The sequence below is a fragment of the Poecile atricapillus genome, chromosome 17 (genome assembly GCF_030490865.1).
Source record: "Poecile atricapillus isolate bPoeAtr1 chromosome 17, bPoeAtr1.hap1, whole genome shotgun sequence".
NCBI classification, from domain to species: domain Eukaryota; kingdom Metazoa; phylum Chordata; class Aves; order Passeriformes; family Paridae; genus Poecile; species Poecile atricapillus.
This window is the reverse complement of record NC_081265.1, coordinates 9,817,696-9,839,388: the sequence shown is the minus strand read 5'-3', so window position 1 is coordinate 9,839,388 and position 21,693 is coordinate 9,817,696. Positions and strand designations below refer to the sequence as shown.

The window sequence follows — 21,693 nt, the reverse complement described above, 5'->3', positions numbered from 1 at the left end:
CACCAAAAAAAAAAGTCAACAAACCACAGATAGATCCCAGAGTTACTAAAATTGGGAGAGAAGAGCAGGTCATTTCTTTACACACTGTATATGGCAAAAAATGAACATGAATTGGTGAGCAGGCGGGAGTGCCGATCCCTTCCTTCCAAATATAGGGAAGGGGCTGAACGGGGGAACTAAGCTGAGCCTATAAAAGCTGTCAGGGAGAAAGCCCTTGTTGGTAGCTCCTGATGTCCTGTCCATGCTCATGGCCATGCTGTGACTGACCTGCAGAGGGACAGAGGGCTCCTGCCACAGGTCCTGTTCTCCATGCTTGGAGCCTCACAAGGCTGTAGCACTGTGGTGGGAATTCTGCTGTAGATTCCCCGCTGGGCCATTCCTTGGGCAGGGTAAGAGTGGTCTCTGGTGAATTTTGCTGGCCCTCAAAAGGCACAGTTACTTGCAGTGAGAGGTGTTGGGCCTTTGGAGAGGCTGCAGCTTAGTTAAAGTCTGACCTTTGACTCTTTCTCTTTCAGAGATACGAGATGTCAGCCGGTTCCTTCCTGCTGTCTGTTGACTGAGGTGAGGATTTGAGGCATGAAAACTAACAGCTTGCCCAGGCTGGCATGAGCTGGCTTTTCTCCTGTGCTCACTGTAGGCAGGTGCCTGTTTTTCCCCCTTCAGGAGCTCCTTTAATGAACCACAGCACATGTCCATTCCTGCCCACTGTGGCTGCTCACCAAAGGAATAGGACAGGTTCCACGCTAATAGAGAGTGGGGGAAGTAATAAATTAAAAAACAGAAGAAAATAATCTTCAGGGTTTCCCTTTTCCAAGCACTACATGAATCCTTCAGATCTGACCACTTTCCTGGGAAGCCTTCCTCCTCCTCCTTTGGACATGGATCTCCTTGCCTTAGGGCCATGAAGGGTGGTAGCTCTTCTTCACTGCCTTTGCACCTTCCAGCTTAGAAAAGCAAACAACTCTAAGATCTTACCACACACACCTGAGAGCTGGGAGGGGTGAGCCTGGAGCAGCCAGCTGGGGGAGAATGTTCAGCTCCACTCTGCCCTAAGCACCACATGGGACCAGCCCAGCTGGGTCTGTCTTTCAGAGCCATGAGCAGAGACGCTGGCATGGAGATTTTTGGTGAGGCCGCACCGTACCTGCGCAAATCTGAGAAGGAGAGAATAGAAGCCCAGAATCAGCCATTTGATGCCAAGACCCACTGCTTTGTGGCTGATCCCGAGGTGGAGTACACCAGGGGGAGGATTAAGGCTGCACAGGATGGGAAGATAACTGTTGAGACAGAGGATGGCAGAGTAAGTGCATTCCTTCTGGCCCTTCTCCCAGCCCTGCTTAGGGACCCAGGGCATCTGCTGGGGATGAACTGAGAAAGCACCAGGCTAGCTCAGGCAATAAATCTGCCCTGCCCTCCCCTGGCCTCTGACTGGGACCAGCACAGCCTCCACAGGAAAGTTTAGCTCTGGATGGTGGGACAAAAGTATTCATTGTGGAATTATTCTTGGTTTGGGCTCTAAAAATCAGGCAATGCTCTAAACCAGGTTGGATCATAGCCTTGCCAGTCTTAGTTTTTCACACTTTCTCAGCTAACACTGTTATATCCACTCATAAATTCCTCCCTTTACTGGTAGCTGAGCAGACAGATACTTTTCCAGTTGCCTTTGCATGTGAAATTGTCAGTGTCACTGGCTGCAGTTTCCCAGAGGAGCATCCAAGGTGTTAATCTTCCAAAACGCTGAAATGTCTTAGCAGCTTGTGTCCTGATACCTTTTGTAAGAATAACTGCAGGAGTTGAAAGAACAACCATGAAAAACCAACATCTTGGCAGTAGGTGCTACAAGGCTTTTAGAAAGCTGTGGCTCAGTTAAGCTGCTGCCAGCTGTGAACATCTGCCGCCCCCACAACATATCCACGGGCTCTGGCTGTGTGACAGGGTGGTCCCTCACCGTGTGAGCCCAGAAAACAGCGCTGTTTGGTAAAGACAGAGCCTTTCTTTAATTGGGAATGGCCACAGGCAGGAGTGGAACAAGTCTGTCCCAAGGGTGGATCTGCTGTTGATGAGTCTTGCGCAGTTCGTGTCCCGGCTCTCTGGCACTGCCATGGAAAACCTGGAGGCTGGGAGGTTGGCTGGCCAGCAGATGTGCCCCAGGCTCTTACAGCCATGAGCAGCAGAGAGCTAAAGTTCATAAGCAGTGATGATGTGTTGACAGATCTGGTCCAGCACAAATCATGTCTGTGTGGTCATAGCAATTCCAGTAAATTTACATCCTGTCAGTACCAGTGTTGTAGAGTTCCTGGCTGGCTGAAGTGTTTGCCCTGAAATAGCCATATCTTGCTCAGCACAGTTAAACAGAAAGGAAAATATTAATGAGAGCAGCCTTAGAGATGTTATTACTTCACTGTGGTTGTGGAAGGACTGTCAAGAGTTGCTGAACCAGGGTTTGCTCTTTCTTCCTGAACTGTAGACAGTTGTTGTCAAACCTGATGATGTGTATGCCATGAACCCACCTAAGTTTGACAGAGTTGAGGATGTGGCCATGCTGACCCACCTGCATGAACCTGCTGTCCTCTACAACCTCAAGGACCGCTACAGCTCCTGGATGATCTATGTAAGTTCCTTCTTCTGGCAAAGGAGAAAATACAGCTGCAGGAGCTGGACTTCAGTGACACCTCTGTTTTTTCCTGCAGACCTACTCGGGTCTCTTCTGCGTCACTGTCAACCCCTACAAGTGGCTGCCGGTGTACAACCCCGAGGTGGTGTTGGCCTACCGAGGCAAGAAGCGCCAGGAGGCCCCTCCACACATCTTCTCCATCTCTGACAACGCCTATCAGTTCATGCTGACTGGTGAGCTTTTCTATTTTGACCAGACTTGGAGTAAAAAAGTGTGTCAGAACCGCTGCTTCTGCCAAGTGCCATTTGTGGTGGGTTTTAGTGCTGGCTAAAATCACCAGTTCACTTACTCATTTTTGCTGTGAGATATGGATTAGGAGAAGGGCAAAACAGGCTTAAAGCTTAAAACCACCACACCATTTTATACTGCTATGGCTCAGTCACCTTTGCCATCTCTTGCAGAGTGCTTGGTCTGTGTAATATTGAAGATTATGTACTTTATCTGCAGATTATCTGGTTTTTATTATCAAGCCTACCTGATGCAAAACCAGCTCCAGACAATTTTCCCCATCTTCTGAAATACTTTCTTTATTTTACAAGCACTGTGCTGTTGTGCTGCACATTATCTGTATTTCTGGTCTAAGTACCAAACTTAGCAGCATAACAGGGACCTCTGCAAAGGGCAGCTGCACTTGGACAGGACACACTGTCTGGGAAGTCCCTGGGAAGCACACCTGCATGTGGCTTCAAGGAACAGCAGGTGGATCCAGAACAGAGCTGGTAGAAATACTGTCACCAAAACACGTGCTTTTAATTTGAATAAAGTCTTGTCCCATATTTAATAGTATTAAAGGTAAAGAATGGAAAAGACAGAAGCAAAAACAAGCACAGGATGAGCAAAGGAGGAGGAGAGAAGACAAAAAGTGGAGTATAGTGAGGGAAAGAGAGGTGGAGAGTAGACCATGCACCTTCTCAGTTTTGTCTGCAGAGATTTTGCTTCATTCCCCCGATGGACAGCAGGTCACAGGGACCTGAGAAGCGGCGCTTTCCCTGCAGCTTCTCTGACTGCAGGTATTTTTCCCTTTGACAGATCGTGAAAACCAGTCTATCCTGATCACGTAAGTTCATCTGCCACTCTGGACTTAGTCTCCAACAACATGTGGGCAGATTATTCTTCACTCTGAGCCTTCTTTTGCCAGTGGAGAATCCGGTGCTGGGAAGACGGTGAACACCAAGCGCGTCATCCAGTACTACGCGACAATCGCCGCCAGCGGGGACCCGGCCACCACGAAGGAGTCCCGGGTGAAGGTGTGAGGAGGAAGGGCTTGGGGAAGGGCAGTTCAGGATGTTATCCCCTTGTGGCTGTGGACAGCACTGGTGACACACTCTTACCTCAAAATGCATTTTATTAGCTTCAGCTGCTCTTTGAAAGGCAGGAGGAGCAGGGGCTGATGTGCAGTCAGCACCACAGCAAATACAAGCCACCAGAGCTGACACTGACACTGCCAAGGTGTAGCTTAACCTGAAGATCTGCAGAATTGGTGCCCAGGAAGAATCAGAAGCTCCAGTTTCTTAACATGGATCAATCTGTCCCTGTGGCTGAGACCTGAGAGCTCTGACTGTGGGAGAAATTCTGAATAAGAGAAAAATGGGTTATTTGGTTTTTACCCCCAGCACTGGTTCTTGGTGCTGGAGTTGAGGAGGTGCTGCTGTAGAGCTGAAGTGCACATGGCTGCACATGTAATCATGCCACAGATTCACTTCTTCCTTCTACATAGCTTGTGGTGTTTTTCAATAATTATTCAATTATTCCTGCAGGGTATGCTCAAGGATCAAATCCTCAGTGCCAACCCACTGCTGGAGGCCTTTGGGAATGCCAAGACTGTGAGAAATGACAACTCCTCGCGCTTTGTGAGTCATCCTGTGTTTGTCCCTCTGCCCTCCTGTGTTTTTAATGCTCTTTGCCTTCTTGTTAGCTGTGACTGTGAGCCCCTTGGCTGGGAAAAATGTTCTTGCTGACCAATTTCTTGTCTTTTTATGAAATGCTGATGTGTTAGCAGCTGTTTCATGCTCACATTGCTGCAGCAAAGTGTTCCCCTTTATCTACCTTGATATATCAAAGCTAATCAGACTGATTTGGTGATGCTATCACTAAGACTGAAGAGGTTAAAAATACACTCTTGAGATTGCTGCACTGATCACCACCTTTTGTCTGCTTGCTAGGGTAAATTCATTCGTATCCATTTTGGAACCTCAGGAAAACTGGCCTCTGGTGACATTGAGACCTGTGAGTAACTGAGGGAGGCCGACAGCCTGGCTAGAACGTAAAGAACCTGAAAAATGTCTAAAATGTGCATACATCTTACAGACTTGCTGGAAAAGTCAAGAGTCACTTTCCAGCTGAAAGCAGAGAGAAGCTACCATATCTTCTACCAGATCCTCTCCAATAAGAAGCCTGAACTGCTTGGTAAGGACAGCCACCACCTGGTGACACTGAGTAAAGTCAGGGTGGGAAACATCTCCCTCCGTGTGCCAGCTCAGGGACAGAGAGTCCAGTGCTCCCAGGGCACAATGCTGTGTGCCACACGGCCCCAGGTGCCCCTTTGGCAGCGTCTCAGTCTGTGCAGAGCAGGGATCGTGTGCTGATTTAAGTCCTCAGCACTGCAGCCTCGGCCCTGCCTGGGTTCCCCAGGCTGTACTCATGTCTCTGCAGAAAAGGTCACACTAGGGCTTTACTCCATCTCCACTTATCCTCCCTGGGTAAGTTCTGACACAAACTGTGTGTAGGTGAGGTGCAGGGGTGGCCAGTGTACTCTGCCTTGCTATTCTCTGTGGTGTGATAATTCCAATTTAGATGGGCCAGATCCTGTGAATAATCTTCAGTGGAAAGGTAAGTAATTCTGGGTGCAGGATGGGCAGGTACCCTGATCTACAAAACATTTATCTGAGCTTTTCATCACATGGGAAAAGGTTATTTCCTGTTTCCAGTGCAACCCCTCTGACCTTCTCCCCCTTCCCACTGCCATGGCACTCCCTACTCATGCCCCACATCTGTCTCTTTTGCCACACACCCAGCCACTCCACTCATCCTCAGTCCACTCTGCCCATCCTTCCCAACTGTCCACAGAACATTTCCCAAGGTGGAGCTCCTGCTCCCATCCTCCCACTCTGTGTGTGTGTCATGTATGAGAGGATGAGCCTTATCTAAAAGCCTCTTTTTTAAAAGCTGTTTCTGTGGATGGCCTGTGTTCTGTGTCTGCTGGTGCTGAGTGCTCAGCTCAGTTCACAACGTGTTGAACTGGGAGGACTGCTCAGCCAGGGGAAGGAAGATGAAAGGTTTCACTCTTTCTGGCCTCTTGGTAGAAAACCAAGAGTTTGGGGTGCAAAAGGAAGGAGAGATCGTGAAACCTTGCTGAGCCATTGTTCCATCTTCCCTGCCAGGCTCTGGCTCTCACTCCTGTGTTTGCCTTTCAGAGATGCTCCTGGTCACAGCCAACCCCTATGACTATCCCTTCATCAGCCAAGGGCAGATCTCTGTGGCCAGCATCGATGACCAGGAGGAGCTTGTTGCCACAGATGTGAGTACAGCTGGCAAGGAGAGACAGTCTCACTTTTACTCTCACTGCTGTTAAAAGCAGCTGATCTGTCTGGTGTGCAGGTTGCCATTGACACTTTGGGCTTCAGCCCCGATGAGAGAATGGGGATTTACAAGTTGATGGGAGCGATCCTGCACAGTGGGAACATGAAGTTCAAGCAGAAACCACGTGAGGAGCAGGCAGAGCCTGATGGCACAGAAGGTAATACCTTCCTGGCTGGGGGAGAACTATTTCCAACTGTTTCCATGTAATTTTTCACTAGGAGGGAGTCTTCCAGGAGAGATGCAGTTGTTCCTTGATAAACATAAAAAGGAGGTTTGATTTTCAACTTAACCACCTCAAGTAGAGGCACCTCCTGCATCCAGTTTACTCCTGATGACTCTGCTGTAGGACCTTGTGCCTGGGGCAGACTGCTGTAGTGTTCTCCAGTTTCTGGTTACACATACACACTTGTTCTGCCTGGGTAGACACTGTGGAGAAGTGGCCTGATGGGAAAAACTCTGTATTGTCCCATCAACAGCGCATTCATGGGTTTCACCACATCTGTTGGGGCTGCTGTAGCCACTCTGTCATGAGGACCAATCCTACAAGGCTGTTCAGAAAAGTAAATGAGAATGTTAGTCAAGATTTGTGGATGGGGTAAGGCCAATCAAGTTGCAAGTTTCAGAGTAAGCTCTGGCTGGTTGCAATGCTCTGTGTGTGTCCAAGCTAAGAAGAAAGTATTTCAAGTTCCTATTTTATTTTCCAGAGGCTGATAAAGCAGCATATCTCATGGGCCTGAACTCAGCAGATTTGCTGAAGGCTTTGTGCTACCCCCGGGTGAAAGTGGGAAATGAATATGTCATGAAGGGCCAAACTGTGGATCAGGTGAGTGTCAAGGAGCAGCAGGGACCATCCTCTCCCTAAGGAAAAGGAATGGGTCACAGTGGTGGGGGCCATTAAGGCACTGTTTGTGGGCATGGTGAGGGGGAGTTTGTTCTGGGGCTGCACTGACCCAGGTGTGTGAACATCTCCCTGCAGGTGCAGCAGGCAGTGAATGCCATTGCCAAGTCTGTCTATGAGAAACTCTTCCTGTGGATGGTCGTTCGCATCAACCAACAGCTGGACACGAAGCTGCCAAGACAGCACTTTATTGGGGTCTTAGACATTGCTGGCTTTGAGATTTTTGAGGTTTGCAGTACTCTCAGACTTCTGCCTGTCTCCAAATGCTTTTTTTAATTTTGTTTGTCTTCTCTGACCTTTCCTTCTCCTCACCCCAGTGCAGCCCTCAAGAACAGGGCAAATCTGTCTGAAGCTGCTTCTGCCTTTATAGATGCATCACTCACTTTGTAAGAGAAGAAACGTGGCAGAAACATGGCCATGAAGCTGCTGTCTCTGTCCCCACAGAATCTGTATTTAGTGACATTAGGGCCACCCAAACCATGGCCAATGCAGGCTGCAGCAACCATGTGCTGCACTGCACAGCTTTTCTGTGAACCTGGACACCCATGGCGTGTTTGTTATCAAAACCCTTTTGGGACAGTCTGGATGACCTTGCCATGTCATCTCTGTGAAAAAAAAAAAATGGATCAGAGGCAGTTTAACACTATTAACACATTTACTCAAATATTAGTTTAACAGCTTTGAGCAGCTGTGCATCAATTTCACCAATGAGAAACTGCAACAGTTCTTCAACCACCACATGTTCGTGCTGGAGCAGGAGGAGTACAAGAAGGAGGGGATTGAATGGGAGTTCATTGACTTTGGCATGGACCTGGCTGCCTGCATTGAGCTCATTGAGAAGGTGAGTTTCTTAAGCATTTTGTGCAATCACAGAAATGGGATCTGTAAAGGGTTCTTGAGAGTGTTTGTGCTGAGTGCCTCCAATACAATTCACATCTCTTCTCCTTTGTTTCTTTAAATATTACCCTTGTGATTAATTCATTATTCACTGTCTGGAAACGTATCTTATCTTCTAAAAGGACACTGATTTCATCCTCTCCTCCTCCTCTCCTCCTCTTCCTCCTCTCCTCTTCTCTCTCAGCTTAATTAAAATCCCAGAAAGCCTCATGTCTGGCTGCTTTTTGTTCCTTCTGAGTAAGAAGTCACTACTGTATTTTAAGAAGTTACTGCATAGTTTTTACCAGACTTCTTTTGTTTTTCACATGTGTCTGGGTAGTTCAAAACTGTATATTAAAATCTTATGAGTTCTTTTAGGTATCTTGCCAGCTGTTCACAAAAAATCTTGCCTACCTGCTCCTCTCAGGCTAATTCTCTATAAAATACCCCCAGTACTTCAACTTTAGCATGTCTTTCACTATGTATTATTATGGCTTGAATTCATCTTATTTGAAAACGCCATTTTTCTATTCAGCCCATGGGAATTTTCTCCATCCTGGAAGAGGAGTGCATGTTCCCCAAGGCAACTGACACCTCTTTCAAGAACAAGCTCTATGACCAGCACCTGGGCAAGTCCAGCAGCTTCCAGAAGCCCAAGCCTGGCAAAGGCAAGGCTGAAGCCCACTTCTCCCTGGTGCACTATGCTGGAACAGTGGACTACAACATCACTGGCTGGCTGGAGAAGAACAAGGACCCTCTGAATGAAACTGTTGTGGGGCTCTATCAGAAGTCATCTATGAAAATTTTATGCCATCTTTATGCCAGTTTTGCTTCCATAGATGAAGGTAAGCTCGGAGGAGTATGTTTCCAGTTTGGGATCCCTACTCACCTGACATGGATCAGTGTTGAGTCAGTGCTTGTGTGCTGTGAGTTAGATGCACAATTACAACACTGCCAAAGGGATCTGAAGCAGTCCCTCATCTGGTCTGTCATCTCATTTTCCAGCTGAAGGTGGAGGGAAGACAAAAGGAACCAAGAAGAAGGGCTCTTCCTTCCAAACCGTCTCTGTACTCTTCCGGGTAAGTGTGTTCTCTGGCAGACTCTCACACCTGGCTCCACAGCCACATTTTCATTTTAAGACAGGAGGGAAGTTCTTCAGTAGTAGCCATTTACTTTGCTGATACCTACAGAGGATTGTAGAGGATTCACTAGAAAAGAAAGTTCTGAATTTTTGCTTTTCCACAGAATCAAATCACTTTGAGAACTGAGATAATATAGAGATTAGAAATTATCTCTGTTTTACAGGAAAATCTAAATAAATTGATGTCTAACTTACGAACAACTCATCCTCATTTTGTGCGTTGCATCATTCCCAATGAAACAAAGACCCCAGGTAATTTGTAAAACATAGAATAGAAAGACTAGAGTAGAACATAGAATAGAAAGGGGAAGAATGAGCAATGCTAGAGCTATCAGTATGTTCCCATGCTGCTCTGTCACAGGTCTGATGGACCACAGGCTTGTTCTGCACCAGCTGCGATGTAATGGTGTTCTGGAAGGCATTCGGATCTGCAGGAAAGGATTTCCTAACAAGATACCATATGGGGATTTCAAACAAAGGTCAGTAATAACATTCTCGTGTTTGCACTGGGCCCAATTCATTTGAAAGAAGAGTCTTGCTAAACCAATCCATGATATAATTGTTAGGAAAAGACTATTTTAATATTTAACATGTATGGAAAGCAAAAGGCATAACTAATAGCATGGTCTGTGTGGGCAGTGCTCATCCAGATGCCTTCCTCAATACTGTGCTCCAAAACCTATTTTTAATTAATTCCTGTTAATCTGAATGTTTGGATATTTTTTGCTTTGATTCTCAAATTGGGCAAAAGCAGGTTTCAGCAAAAATACAGAGGGTGGTCTATGCACATCCTGTATTTAACTGCTATCTAGTAGAGGTTTGAAGAGAGTGGTTTAAATAATTCTAACTAGCATGGTTTTACAAAGAGGAAATTGTGTTAAATCCAATACTATTCTTGATGAAATGCTATGTTTGACTGGCAAATAGAGCTGCAATAACAAAGGGAACTTCAACTGGAAATCCAAGTTAGTTCCACATGGCCCTCTCATTCTGTAGTGGGTTTATGTTTTTACGGGCTAACATTTCTACAGCATTAGAAGATTAATTTATAGATTAAACCCCACAACTGAAAAATCTCATCATGGGAACTGCTGCAAATACAACATTTTATAAAGAGTTGCTAAATTCAGGGCAACCCAGCTGGGGTCATCTGCTCGTTGTGTTAGAACAAAGACAAATGTAGGGTCAGATAAGAACAAAGCAATAACTCCCCCCTTACAACTCTGCAGGTTGTGCTGCAGAGCAGGTCACTGAAAAGGGCTGAAATGCTGTTCTGGGCACTGACTGAAGGCATTGGCCCAGCCATTGACGTGGGAGGGCAGAGTTGTGTATCAATGCTGAAAATAGGTATGGAATAATCTCTCAGTGTAGGATTAGGAAGTCCATTGTTGGATACAAAGTCTAATTCTGGGTTACATTGTTCAGGAGGAATGTGAGAAGCTGGATATGGGTCAGAAAAGCAGTTCCCCTACTTTTAAAATCCATCCATTTTTCTAATTTCCAGCTAAGCCAATGGGCTGGACCCCTAGAGTAGTGATAATGACTGTGACACAGACAAGGAGAGTCTCTCAGGCCCAGAGAACAGCCTGTCCATGCCTTCAGTCTCAGTGAGGGCTGTAACACATCCTTGGAACCTACTGAACTGACCTGCTGCTATTTGCTGCTTTTCTTACTGCTTTGCTATTTGAGGCTGGAGGTGTGAGTCAGACTCAGCCTTCCTCTGTATCTTCAAACTGACAGCTGTTCTTGTGGCATCCTGTGCACTAAAATGGTACTGATGGGTAAGCTTTTTCCTTTATTTTATCAGATACCACCTTCTGAATGCCAGTGTCATTCCAGAAGGAAAGTTTATTGATAGCAGGAAGGCGTGTGAAAAGTTGCTGTCTTCCATTGAGATAGATCATACTCAGTACAAATTTGGACACACTAAGGTAAATGTTTAATTTTGCCATACGATAAGAAAACATTGACTGCATTGAAATGTAAACCCAGCAAGGAGTGATGTCTGTTCTTTGGCTGCAGGTGTTCTTCAAGGCAGGTTTGCTGGGTGTCCTGGAAGAGATGCGAGATGACTGTTTAGGACAGCTGATCACACGGACCCAGGCTTTGTGCAGGGGATACCTTCGGAGGCTTGAGTTGAAAAGAATGTTCGACCACAGGTGTGTGTCCTCTGCCAGGTCTGGTTGCTCAAGGATGGGCTTTATCCACAGTACTGATGGATCACTTGGGTTCCAGGGAGTCCATCCTCTGCATCCAGTACAACATCCGTGCATTCATGAAAGTCAAGCAGTGGCCCTGGATGAAGCTGTACTTCAAGTTAAAACCCCTGTTAAAAAGTGTGGGAACTGAGAAAGAACTGGCCATGATGAAGGAAGAGTTTGAGAGAACAAAAGAAGAACTGGCTAAATCAGAAGCCATGAGGAACAAACTGGAAGAAAAAATGGTGGCTCTGGTGCAAGAGAAAAAGGACCTACAGCTGCAAGTACAAACTGTATGTAATTTAAATAATTTTTGGCTCTTCAGATTACATCAGTTTTATCTGAGTGTTCAGGAAAGGGCTGAAAGGAAATTCTGTCATTTCATATACCAGCCATTTAATAAGCAGGTGATTTCTGCAAATGTCAGTGCCAATGTGTGATAATGAAACACATTTCTGTTCTCTTTAAAAAAGGAAAATGAAAATTTGGCTGATGCTGAAGAAAGATGTGACCAGCTGATCAAACTAAAATTCCAGCTGGAAGCTAGAATAAAGGAGGTAATGGAAAAGCTGGAAGATGATGAGGAGATGAATGCTGATCTGACAGCCAGAAAGAGGAAACTGGAGGATGAATGTTCTGAGCTGAAGAAAGATATGGATGACCTTGAGTTAACATTGGTCAAGGCAGAAAAGGAAAAGCATGCCACTGAAAACAAGGTGCAAAACAATTTCTGCAAGATTTAATAGCAGTTGCTCAGTCTATGTATAGGTTCAGTAAACTTGAATGCTTACATACTGTGTAAGATCTCTGGGCCTGGCATTGAATCTGGGCACCTCTGTTGTGCAGGAAAACCAACCCATAAACATGCAAAAAATGCATTAAAATTAAAGTTCAGCATTGCTTTGTTACTTCTGAAGGGTTGATATAAACAGAAAGATTGTAGAGTGTGACCATAAGACAGTCAAAGCTTCTTTGGGAGTTTAACAGCAAGTTCATTGTCTGTGTTCATTGCCTATGTGAGGGCCAAAGTTATAAGTGACCTTTAAGTATTTTGCCTTACAATAGGTCAAAAATCTGACTGAAGTAGTGACAGGTTTGGATGAGACTGTTGCAAAGTTAGTCAAGGAGAAGAAGGCCCTGCAAGAAGCCCAGCAACAGGCACTGGATGACCTGCAAGTAGAGGAGGACAAAGTTAATACCCTCACCAAAGCTAGGATCAAGTTGGAGCAGCAAGTGAACCACGTGAGCATGTTCAACACAAGGAGAAGGAGCAGGTTCTTTAGCTGTTCCATCAGTCATGTTTATATATGTTTATGTTGCAGGTTGAAGGATCTTTGGAACTCGAAAGAAAAGCATGTATGGACCTTCAAAGAGCAAAGAGAAACCTTGAGGGAGAGTTGAAACTTGCACAGGAAACCATAGTAGATCTGGAGAATGATAAGCAACATTTAGATGAAAAATTAAGGAAGTATGAGGAAAAAAATTGTAAAAAAAATTATTATTTGGCTTTATCTGGGCATATTTTCTTTTAATAAAAAGAACATCTCCTTCACAGGAAAGACTTTGATTTTAACCAGATGCAAAATAAAATTGCAGAACAGCGAAATTCAGGGACTCATTTACAGAAGAAGATCAGAGACTTGCAGGCAAGAGACTTCATTTACCTACTTCATCATTACTGTTTGCTTGTTTTAAACTGTAGCACCATGAATGATGTTTGTCCACAGTTTGACATTGCCTCTGTCAGACACAGGGGAAGCTTCCAGCAGCTTCTCACCGAAGCCACCCCTGTATCCCCCCACTACCCAAACCTGGCCATGCAAACCCAATACAGCAACAGAAAGCTGTGATCTAAAGCCAGAACGAGTTGATCTGTAGGTCCTTTCCTAAGTCTTTACCTACAATGCCAAAAGAGTGAAATTCAAAGGAAGTTTGTTTTGCTTACAGTCTCCAAAACAAGGTTCTTGGTGTTCTACTGTGACAAAAATGCACTGAATGACTTGTTCCCTGTTTAATTCCTGATGTGTTATTCCCTTGTTATACAGGCCCGTGCTGCAGAGCTGGAGGAGGAGACCACGAGTGAGAAAGCGACACGGGCAAAAGCAGAGAAGCGTTGTGCTGAGCTGGCTCGGGAGCTTGAGGAAATCCGTGGGAGCCTTGAAGAGGCTGGAGGAGCCAGCACTGCTCAAACAGAGCTCACCAAGAAGCGTGAGGCAGAATTCCAGAAGATGCGGCGGGACCTGGAAGAGGCCACGCTGCAGCACGAAGCCACGGCTGCCGCCCTGCGCAAGAAGCACGCGGACAGCACCGCTGAGCTGGGGGAGCAGATCGACAACCTGCAACGTGTGAAGCAGAAGCTGGAGAAGGAGAAGAGTGAGCTGAAGATGGAGACTGATGACTTGGCTGGTCGTACAGAGATCATTATCAAGTCCAAGGTGTTTCTTTATAACTTAAATACTTGAATTATCAATTATTCTGTCTGATGGGAACTTTCCAAACACACCTACACGGATTCCACTCTCTTATTCTCTTTCAGGCTGTTCTGGAAAAAAGGTACCGCACCCTGGAAGATGAGATGAGTGAGATGAAAGCCAAACTTGAGGAGCACCAGAGGATTGTGAATGAGATGATGATGCAAAAAGCCCAGCTCCAGACAGAGTCTGGTAAGGAAGGCACAAAGATGTGCTCAGAGGATATTTTTTCCTTCAGTAGCAAACAGATACTCTCATGTGTACCATTCTCTGACCAGTTTGTTGTAAGGTCATTGAGCACAGTCCTCAAGGAGGAAACTTAGAATTAAAGTGAAAATTTGAGAAAAAATGTAAAATGGCTCAGGAAAAATCTGAGAAAGACAATATTGGAGGACCACAAGAAGTACTGAGAATTCCAGAGGTGATGGCATAAGCTGTAGGCACCTCTCCAAGAAAGGGGATAGGTGTACTTCAGCCCCCAGGACAGAGGGTGGTATGGAATAAATGTTTTCCAGTTACTGTAAATCTTATGAAATGGAATTTTATGGTTTATCTCTTGCATCAAAAGGCAATCATGGGGAACTGCTACAGCATTTTGTGTCAGTTCAGCCATTGTGTGACAGCATAAAAGCCTACTGCTTCAAAATGAAAATTTGGCTTTAAAAACAATTAAGCAAATATTCAAAAGCATTTTTCTTCAGGAAAAAAATAGCATCTAGTGGATCAGAACTATAATAAGGGATACAATTAGAATTAGGGAATCAGGTGAATTTAGATAAAGAAAGAACAACAACAAAAGCATTTTGGGGGATTAAAATGTATTGTGCAATGATAAACGTATGTATGTACATAATGAGAGCAACTGATAAGGTAAACAGTGCTGTGTGATTCCACTTACATAATATTATTATTTTATTAATATTAATATGTAATAACAATATTATTAATTATATTATATTTATAGATGATATAATATATTAATGTATAATAATAATAATAATAATAATAATAATAATAATAATAATAATAATAATAATAATAGTAGATATGAGTGTTTTCAGGATGCTTAATCTGGACAGTACTGAGAACTTGCCCTCTCTTGTCATAGGTGAACTGAGCCATCAACTCAAAGAGAAAGAAACCGTAAGGTTGCAGCTGTCCAGAGGCAAGCAGGCACTTACACAGCAGATAGAAGAACTCAAGAGACAGCTGGAGGAAGAGATCAAGGTAGTGTGAACTCCTGAGCACCTGATAAGGCTTCAAAATATATCAGGGTCTCAGTTAATTTGTAATACACTTTTGGGAGGTTGTAAGTATTGCCTATAGCCTAACACAGTAAATTTATTCTGGGGAAGGATGTGCACAGTAAACACAGTGTGCAGTAATTTCTGCAAAGGATGACTCTAGCATGCTGAAAGTTGATTTAACTTGGTGAATTTTTTCATGTTTTTAAATTTTAAAGCCATGGTCTATGTGATTTCTTTAGCTTCTGTAGCCACAGGGAAGACAAGTTACAGCATATGCCAAGGTGAAAGCATCACTTTTGGTCCTTTCTAGTGGTAGAGTTGGTGACATGTAAAGGCAGCTTTCTGAACACTTACAAAACCCCAGCCCTTTGTCTTCTGCCCACGCTGCAGTGATCATATTTCAGATGTGCAAGATCATGCGGTCTGCTGCTGGTCACAGATAACACAAATACGTGATATTGTGGGTAATTTTTAGGCCAAGAACGCCCTGGCCCACGCCCTGCAGTCCGCTCGCCACGACTGTGACTTGCTCCGGGAACAATATGAGGAGGAGCAGGAGGCCAAGGGGGAGCTGCAGAGAGCCCTGTCCAAGGCCAACAGCGAGGTGGCTCAGTGGAGAACCAAATACGAGACAGACGCCATTCAGCGCACCGAGGAGCTCGAGGAGGCCAAGTACGTGGAGGGATGAGATGAGCTGTCCAGATGAATACTGGGCAGAACATAGACCCACTTTTAGTAGCCTGGCCTAAATTATTTTTTTTGAGTTTGCATATAGTCTTAATTAAAATGAGACACATAATGCAATGATTTTTTTAACTGTATGCTTGTTTTATTTATGTGCCTTAAGGAAAAAGCTCTCTCAGCGTCTCCAGGAGGCAGGGCAGCAGGCAGACACGCTGAATTCCAAGTGTGCCTCCTTGGAGAAGATGAAGTTGAAGCTGCAGGGGGAAGTGGAGGATCTGACACTGGACATAGAGAGAGCAAACTCATCTGCAGCTGCCCTTGACAGGAAACAGCGGAATTTTGATAAGGTTATAAATGAGCACGGTATCTTTCAAATGTAGCATTCCAGAAAGCCAAACTAACACTCTGTACATCAGTCAGTGCTGAAGTCAAGGTGAATCCAACTAGAGCCACTAGGGCATGGCAGTAGGAATTTGTCCTGGTTTCAGACAGTGCTGTATTTATCAAGTACAAACTGTAGTCACAGATAAAATAACATTTTCAGTACCAGCAGGAAATGAAACACAATAGACTCTCATATGAGGAAAGGGATTTTTCAGCCTAGAGAAGTGATTGGGGTGATTTAATTGTGGCCTTCCAATGCATGAAGGGAAGTAGAAGAAAGACGAAGAGAAACTGTTTACAAAGGCCTGCAGTAACAGGACAAGGGGGAATGGCTTCATACTGACTGAGAGCAGGTTTAGATTGGATATTAGGATGAAATTCTTCCCTGTGAGGGTGGGGAGACCCTGGCACAGGCTGTCCAGAGAAGCTGTGGCTGCCCCATCCTTGGAAGTGTCCCATGGCCAGGCTGGACAGGGCTTGGATGGTGGAAGGTGTTCCTGCCCATGGCAGAGGATTTGGAACTAGGTTATCTTTGATGTTCCTTCCAACCCAAAGCATTCTGTGGTTCTACAATGTCTTCCAGGTCCTGGCAGAATGGAAGGGGAAGTATGAGGAGAGCCAGCTGGAGCGGGAAGGTCTCTCTAAAGAAACAGGCTCCCTGAACACAGAGGTTTTCAAAGTGAAAAATGCCTATGAGGAAACCTTAGATCAGCTTGAAACAATCAAACAGGAGAACTCCACTCTCCAGAGTAGGTGTTTGGCTCTGGTTTCCCATTATCTTTCACTGACCAACCACAAGAAGGTGCTCCAGGAGCACACTCATGTCTGCAGAAGGGCACAAGCACTCTGTCCTTCCTGTGCTCCCCACCTTACTGCAGAATATCAGTGTCTTACCAAAAGTTGTCAAGCATGTTTGTAAAGTGATTAAGCCAATAAAGCAAATGTCCTGGCCCTCATCTGCTGCAGATATTGAGGTGCCATTCCCAGGCAAAGGTAGTGACCATGGGAGACTGAGCAGCTCGTGAAAGTGATTTTTACAAATGTACTGAACACAGTGACAGGAGCTGTAGTTTTAGACTCTGATGGCCTATCTGTGGATGTAACACATGCAGGGCTCTTCCAAGCTCTCTGTAAGGAGAGCTGTGAAACCACACCAGTGCTCCACATGGCCTGCATGAGTTTGTTGTGTCAAGTTTTATCTGTAAATATTTACAGATTTGTGTCCCATTGTGTACACATGTACATTTGTGTATACGTATTTATGTGGGCAAAAGGGGTGCTGAATGCAGCAGCAAAGCATAGAGTTCAGCTTCTCTGGTTGATGCCATTCTTCTCTCACAGAGGAAGCAGCTGATCTAACAGAGCAAATTACTGCAAATGGCAAGATTATCAGAGATCTTGAGAAAGCAAAAAAGCAAGCTGAAATAGAAAAAAATGGTCTGCAATTAGCTCTGGAGGAGGCAGAGGTGAGTTAGTTTAAATATTACTGTAAGTATTAAAGAGCATGCCGAGCAGCTTTCTGTTCCCTTTTCTGGCAGTAGCTGTGTGCAAGGTTGATTGCCACAGATTTTGGGACATTCTGTGAAGTCACTGAGTACCACCTCAATAATCATGTTCTCTGAAATGTTCCCCTTATCTTTGTTTTTCCCTTTCTCTTTTAAAGGCAGCTCTTGAGCATGAAGAAGTCAAAATCCTTGGTGTCAACCAAGAACTGACTCGGATAAAGTCAGAAATCAGCAGAAAGATTGCTGACAAGGATGAGGAGATCAACCAGCTAAAAAAGGACCATGAAAGGATTGTGGAGACAATGCAGGGTGTTTTGGATGCTGAGATAAGGAGCAGGACTGAGGCCCTGAGGCTGAAGAAGAAGATGGAGGGAGACCTGACTGAAATAGAGATCCAGCTGAGCCATGCAAACCGCCAGGCTGCAGAGGCACAGAAACACCTGCACAGCATCCAGGGAGCTCTCAAGGTCTTGCTTTACCTACTGGTTGATTTATTTTTTTAGCACAGTATTCAAGAAATTCATTAGGACAAAACTGACTCTTCAAATACAGGACACCCAGATCCATCTGGATGATGCTCTCAGGACACAGGATGACCTGAAGGAGCAGGTGGCCATGGTGGAGCGCAGAGCAAACCTGCTGCAGGCTGAAATTGAGGAGCTCCGGGCAGCTCTGGAGCAGACGGAGAGGTCGAGGAAAGTGGCTGAGCAGGAGCTTCTGGATGCAAGTGAGAGAGTTCAGCTCCTCCACACCCAGGTAGTTTTGCTAAGATTGATGTATTTTGGGGCCCAGAGATTGATGGTGGAAGAATGAATAGTAATTGATGGTCTCTATGTGTGAGAGACCAAAGACAGAAACTCAAAGCCTCTCCCTTTCTCCTTCATAGAACACCAGCCTTTTAAATACAAAGAAGAAGCTTGAAAGTGATATGGCAGAACTCCAAACAGAGATAGAGGATGTTACTAATGAAGCAAAAAGTGCTGAAGAAAGAGCTAAGAAGGCAAAGACAGATGTGAGTATGTTACTGTGGTTTTCACTTTGAATTTTCAAAGTTTCCAGTGGCATTGCTGCTGGGTGTTAATGTAAATGCTCTTGTCACATGTTGGACAAGGAAGCAGTCTGTGGGCTGGGTTGAAAAGGCTTTGTGTCAGAGGAGGATTAGAGCAACAGGAAACATGTCCTGCTGACAGATGGGGCTGTTGCCATAATAAAGAACTAGACCTACATTTAGTCAGTCAAAAACAAAATACCTTTCTTCAGTGCTGCATGAAAATGTAATCCACAAAGAAATCCTGCAGTATTGAAACCAGTAAAGTGGCTAAGGCATCTGAATAGTTATCTGCAAAATTCTATTTAACAACTTTTAAAAGGAGAATTGTAAATTTCCATTCAAATTTGGTGCTAAATCCCATGCAAGACCTGTAAAGCTCAGCCAGGAAATAGGACTGGTGTGTTATGGGACTCAATCTGCTGATGATTTTTGATGCAGAGGATCAAACCAAAACCTTAACACTTAGAAACATTACGTGGAATTAAAATAGAAAGAAAACTTTTCAACTTGCTCATTAAAAGGAAAAAAAATAATCAATAGAATCTCAGAATTATTAGGATTGGAAGGGACCTCTGGAGACCATCGACTCCAACCCCTCTGTCCAGGAAGGGTCACCTGCAGCAGGTGACACAGGAACGTGTCCAGGCAGGCTTGGAATGTCTGCAGAAGGAGATTCCATGTTCTCCCTGGGCAGCTGTTCCATGCTCTGCCACCCTCCATGGAAAGAAGATCTTCCTCATGTTGAGGTATTCTTGTGTTTTAATGATTTCTATTCCATTTGAATAAAAGAGAAAGAAAACATTACAATGAATTATACACACATATATATTTATATAAAACTTCTAGTGGTCACATTTTTCAGTTTAGACCTTTTCAGATATTTTGCTTCCAAAGCAATTTGTTGAATTCTACATTAATTATTATTATATAACTAAAACATTAATTATAATGTCACTCAGTATTTCACCAATGTGCTTAATTATATTGTGTAGGAATCCAACATTTGAGAGCAAAATAAATCTTAGTTTGTCTAAAATAACACAGATTATTTTAAACTATTTTGTGCCTTTGTGGCATTACCCTCCAGGAGGTTGTGGTAGTAGCAGGGCAAGCACTGAAGCACACCCCAGATGTGTTGAGCACAGATGTCTTTCAGCTGTGCCATGTCCTGTTCCCAGACTCTGCTGTTGCTCCAGCTGTTTTCCCCCTGGCACCCAGCTGTCAGTGAGGTCACAGTGGGACATGCAGTGGAACAGAGAATTTACCCCTTCTCTCACTCCAGCTCTGTGTGCAGTAAGGCAGACTTTTCCCATCCTTTTCCCTACTATTTTTTGTCATGTTTTTGCCATTATCATGTCATGAAAAAACCCAAACAAAATAAGGAGTGGGGCGGCAGGAATGGTCAGCAGGACACAGGAGTTAATCCTCCGCTGGTGCACAGTGTGTGTCGTTCTTTCACATTCTTCCAGTTTCTTGTGTCATCTCCCTTCCAAGGCAGCCAGGATGGCTGAAGAGCTGAAGAAGGAGCAGGACACCAGTGCCCACCTGGAGAGGATGAAGAAGAACCTGGACCAGACAGTGAAGGACCTGCAGCACCGTCTGGAAGAGGCCAAGCAGCTGGCACTGAAGGGAGGGAAGAAGCAGATCCAGAAGCTGGAGGCCAGGGTGGGTACCAGCACTAAATATGGGTGTCAGAAACATCTTTCTTCTCCAAGTCCTGTGTGAGGGCTTAAGCAAATTGTTGATTAATTCACCAGATCCAAGAATTAGAAGGTGAACTGGAAGAAGAACAGAAAAAATACTCAGAGGTTAGGAAAAACATCTGCAAATATGAACGGCATTTCAAAGAGCTCACTTTTCAGGTGGGTAAAAATAGAAAGCAATTCTGATGTTTTGTCTCCCAAGGATATAAAATTCCATGTTCTCTTTCCACAGTGTGAAAAACAAAAGAAGAGCATGATTAAGTTACAAGATATGGTAGATGAACTGCAGATGAAAATCAAATCCTACAAAAGACAAGCTGAGGAAGCTGTGAGTCATTTAAGTGAAGCAAATCTTTATTTACCAGTTCATAGGACTGTCAGTTTAAAAGCTGTCTCTGTGCCCCAGCATATTGCCAGACGGTTTTAAATTTTTGTTTTGCAATTTCAGAATCAACAAGCCAATGCTGATCTCTCCAAACTGAGAAATGCACTGCATAAGATAGGTGAGGCCCTGGAAAGGGCAGATATTGCTGAGAGCCAAGGAAATAAACTCAGAGCTAAGGCCCGAGAAGGCGCTGCTACAAAGGTAAGGCTTTACTGCAGCTCAAATGAGCCTAGCAGCAGGTTTGTGCCTTGCCAGTGGTACAGGCATCATTTGGAAACGACAGCTCTGGAAGGAAGGGGCTTTTCAAGACAAGCTGAGTGGGTTTGGGTTGTTCAACCTGAGGAAGAGAAGCCTCTGAGCAGACTTTATTCTGGCCCCCTTAAATGGGGTCTTATAAGAAAGACAGTGAAAGACTCCTTACGAAGACATTTAGTGACAGCGCAAGGGGTGATGGTTTGAAACTGAAACAGGGTATGTTCATGTTGACCATAAGAAAGAAATATGTACAATGAGAGTGGTGAGACACTGGAACAGGTTGTTCAGAGAAGCTGTGGATCCCCATCATGGGAAATGTTGAAGCTCTCGTTGGATGGGACTCCAAGCAACTTTGTCTGGTGAAAGATGTCCCTGCCCATGGCAGGGATTTTGGACTAGATGGCCTTTGAAGGTCCCTTCCAGCTCACACCATTCTGTGAACTGTGATTCTGTGACTGGCATTTCAGGCTCTGATGCTGAGCATGAGTCTTCTGGCCAGTTTCATCACATTAGATTCAGATTTAAGGAGTTGCCTCATAAAGTGAAAGCAATGAGAGTCAATCTAACTGAACATTTCTAGAACAGCCCTGCTCTGAGCCTCAGGCAGAACTAGCATTATGATTGAGAAAAGACCAGAAGCTC

General features: G+C 44.7%; 1 protein-coding gene across 1 annotated transcript; it reads left to right on the top strand.

The window, feature by feature from the left end:
• The first annotated feature begins 1,096 nt into the window (after positions 1-1,096).
• Positions 1,097-21,270, top strand: LOC131585724 (myosin-1B-like). Its single transcript, XM_058852125.1, has 36 exons — positions 1,097-1,300; positions 2,468-2,611; positions 2,691-2,847; positions 3,704-3,731; positions 3,813-3,921; positions 4,432-4,524; positions 4,837-4,900; positions 4,982-5,080; positions 6,088-6,191; positions 6,272-6,410; positions 6,958-7,076; positions 7,230-7,379; positions 7,822-7,992; positions 8,563-8,890; positions 9,045-9,106; positions 9,333-9,420; positions 9,530-9,647; positions 10,976-11,099; positions 11,191-11,327; positions 11,404-11,659; positions 11,840-12,082; positions 12,432-12,608; positions 13,412-13,801; positions 13,903-14,029; positions 14,946-15,064; positions 15,560-15,756; positions 15,932-16,115; positions 16,736-16,901; positions 17,494-17,618; positions 17,816-18,124; positions 18,210-18,413; positions 18,544-18,669; positions 20,203-20,373; positions 20,466-20,570; positions 20,644-20,739; positions 20,860-21,270. Exons 1-36 carry the CDS (start codon positions 1,097-1,099, stop codon positions 21,253-21,255), a joined length of 5,829 nt encoding a protein of 1,942 aa, XP_058708108.1. The 3' UTR covers positions 21,256-21,270.
• The last annotated feature ends 423 nt before the right edge of the window (positions 21,271-21,693 follow it).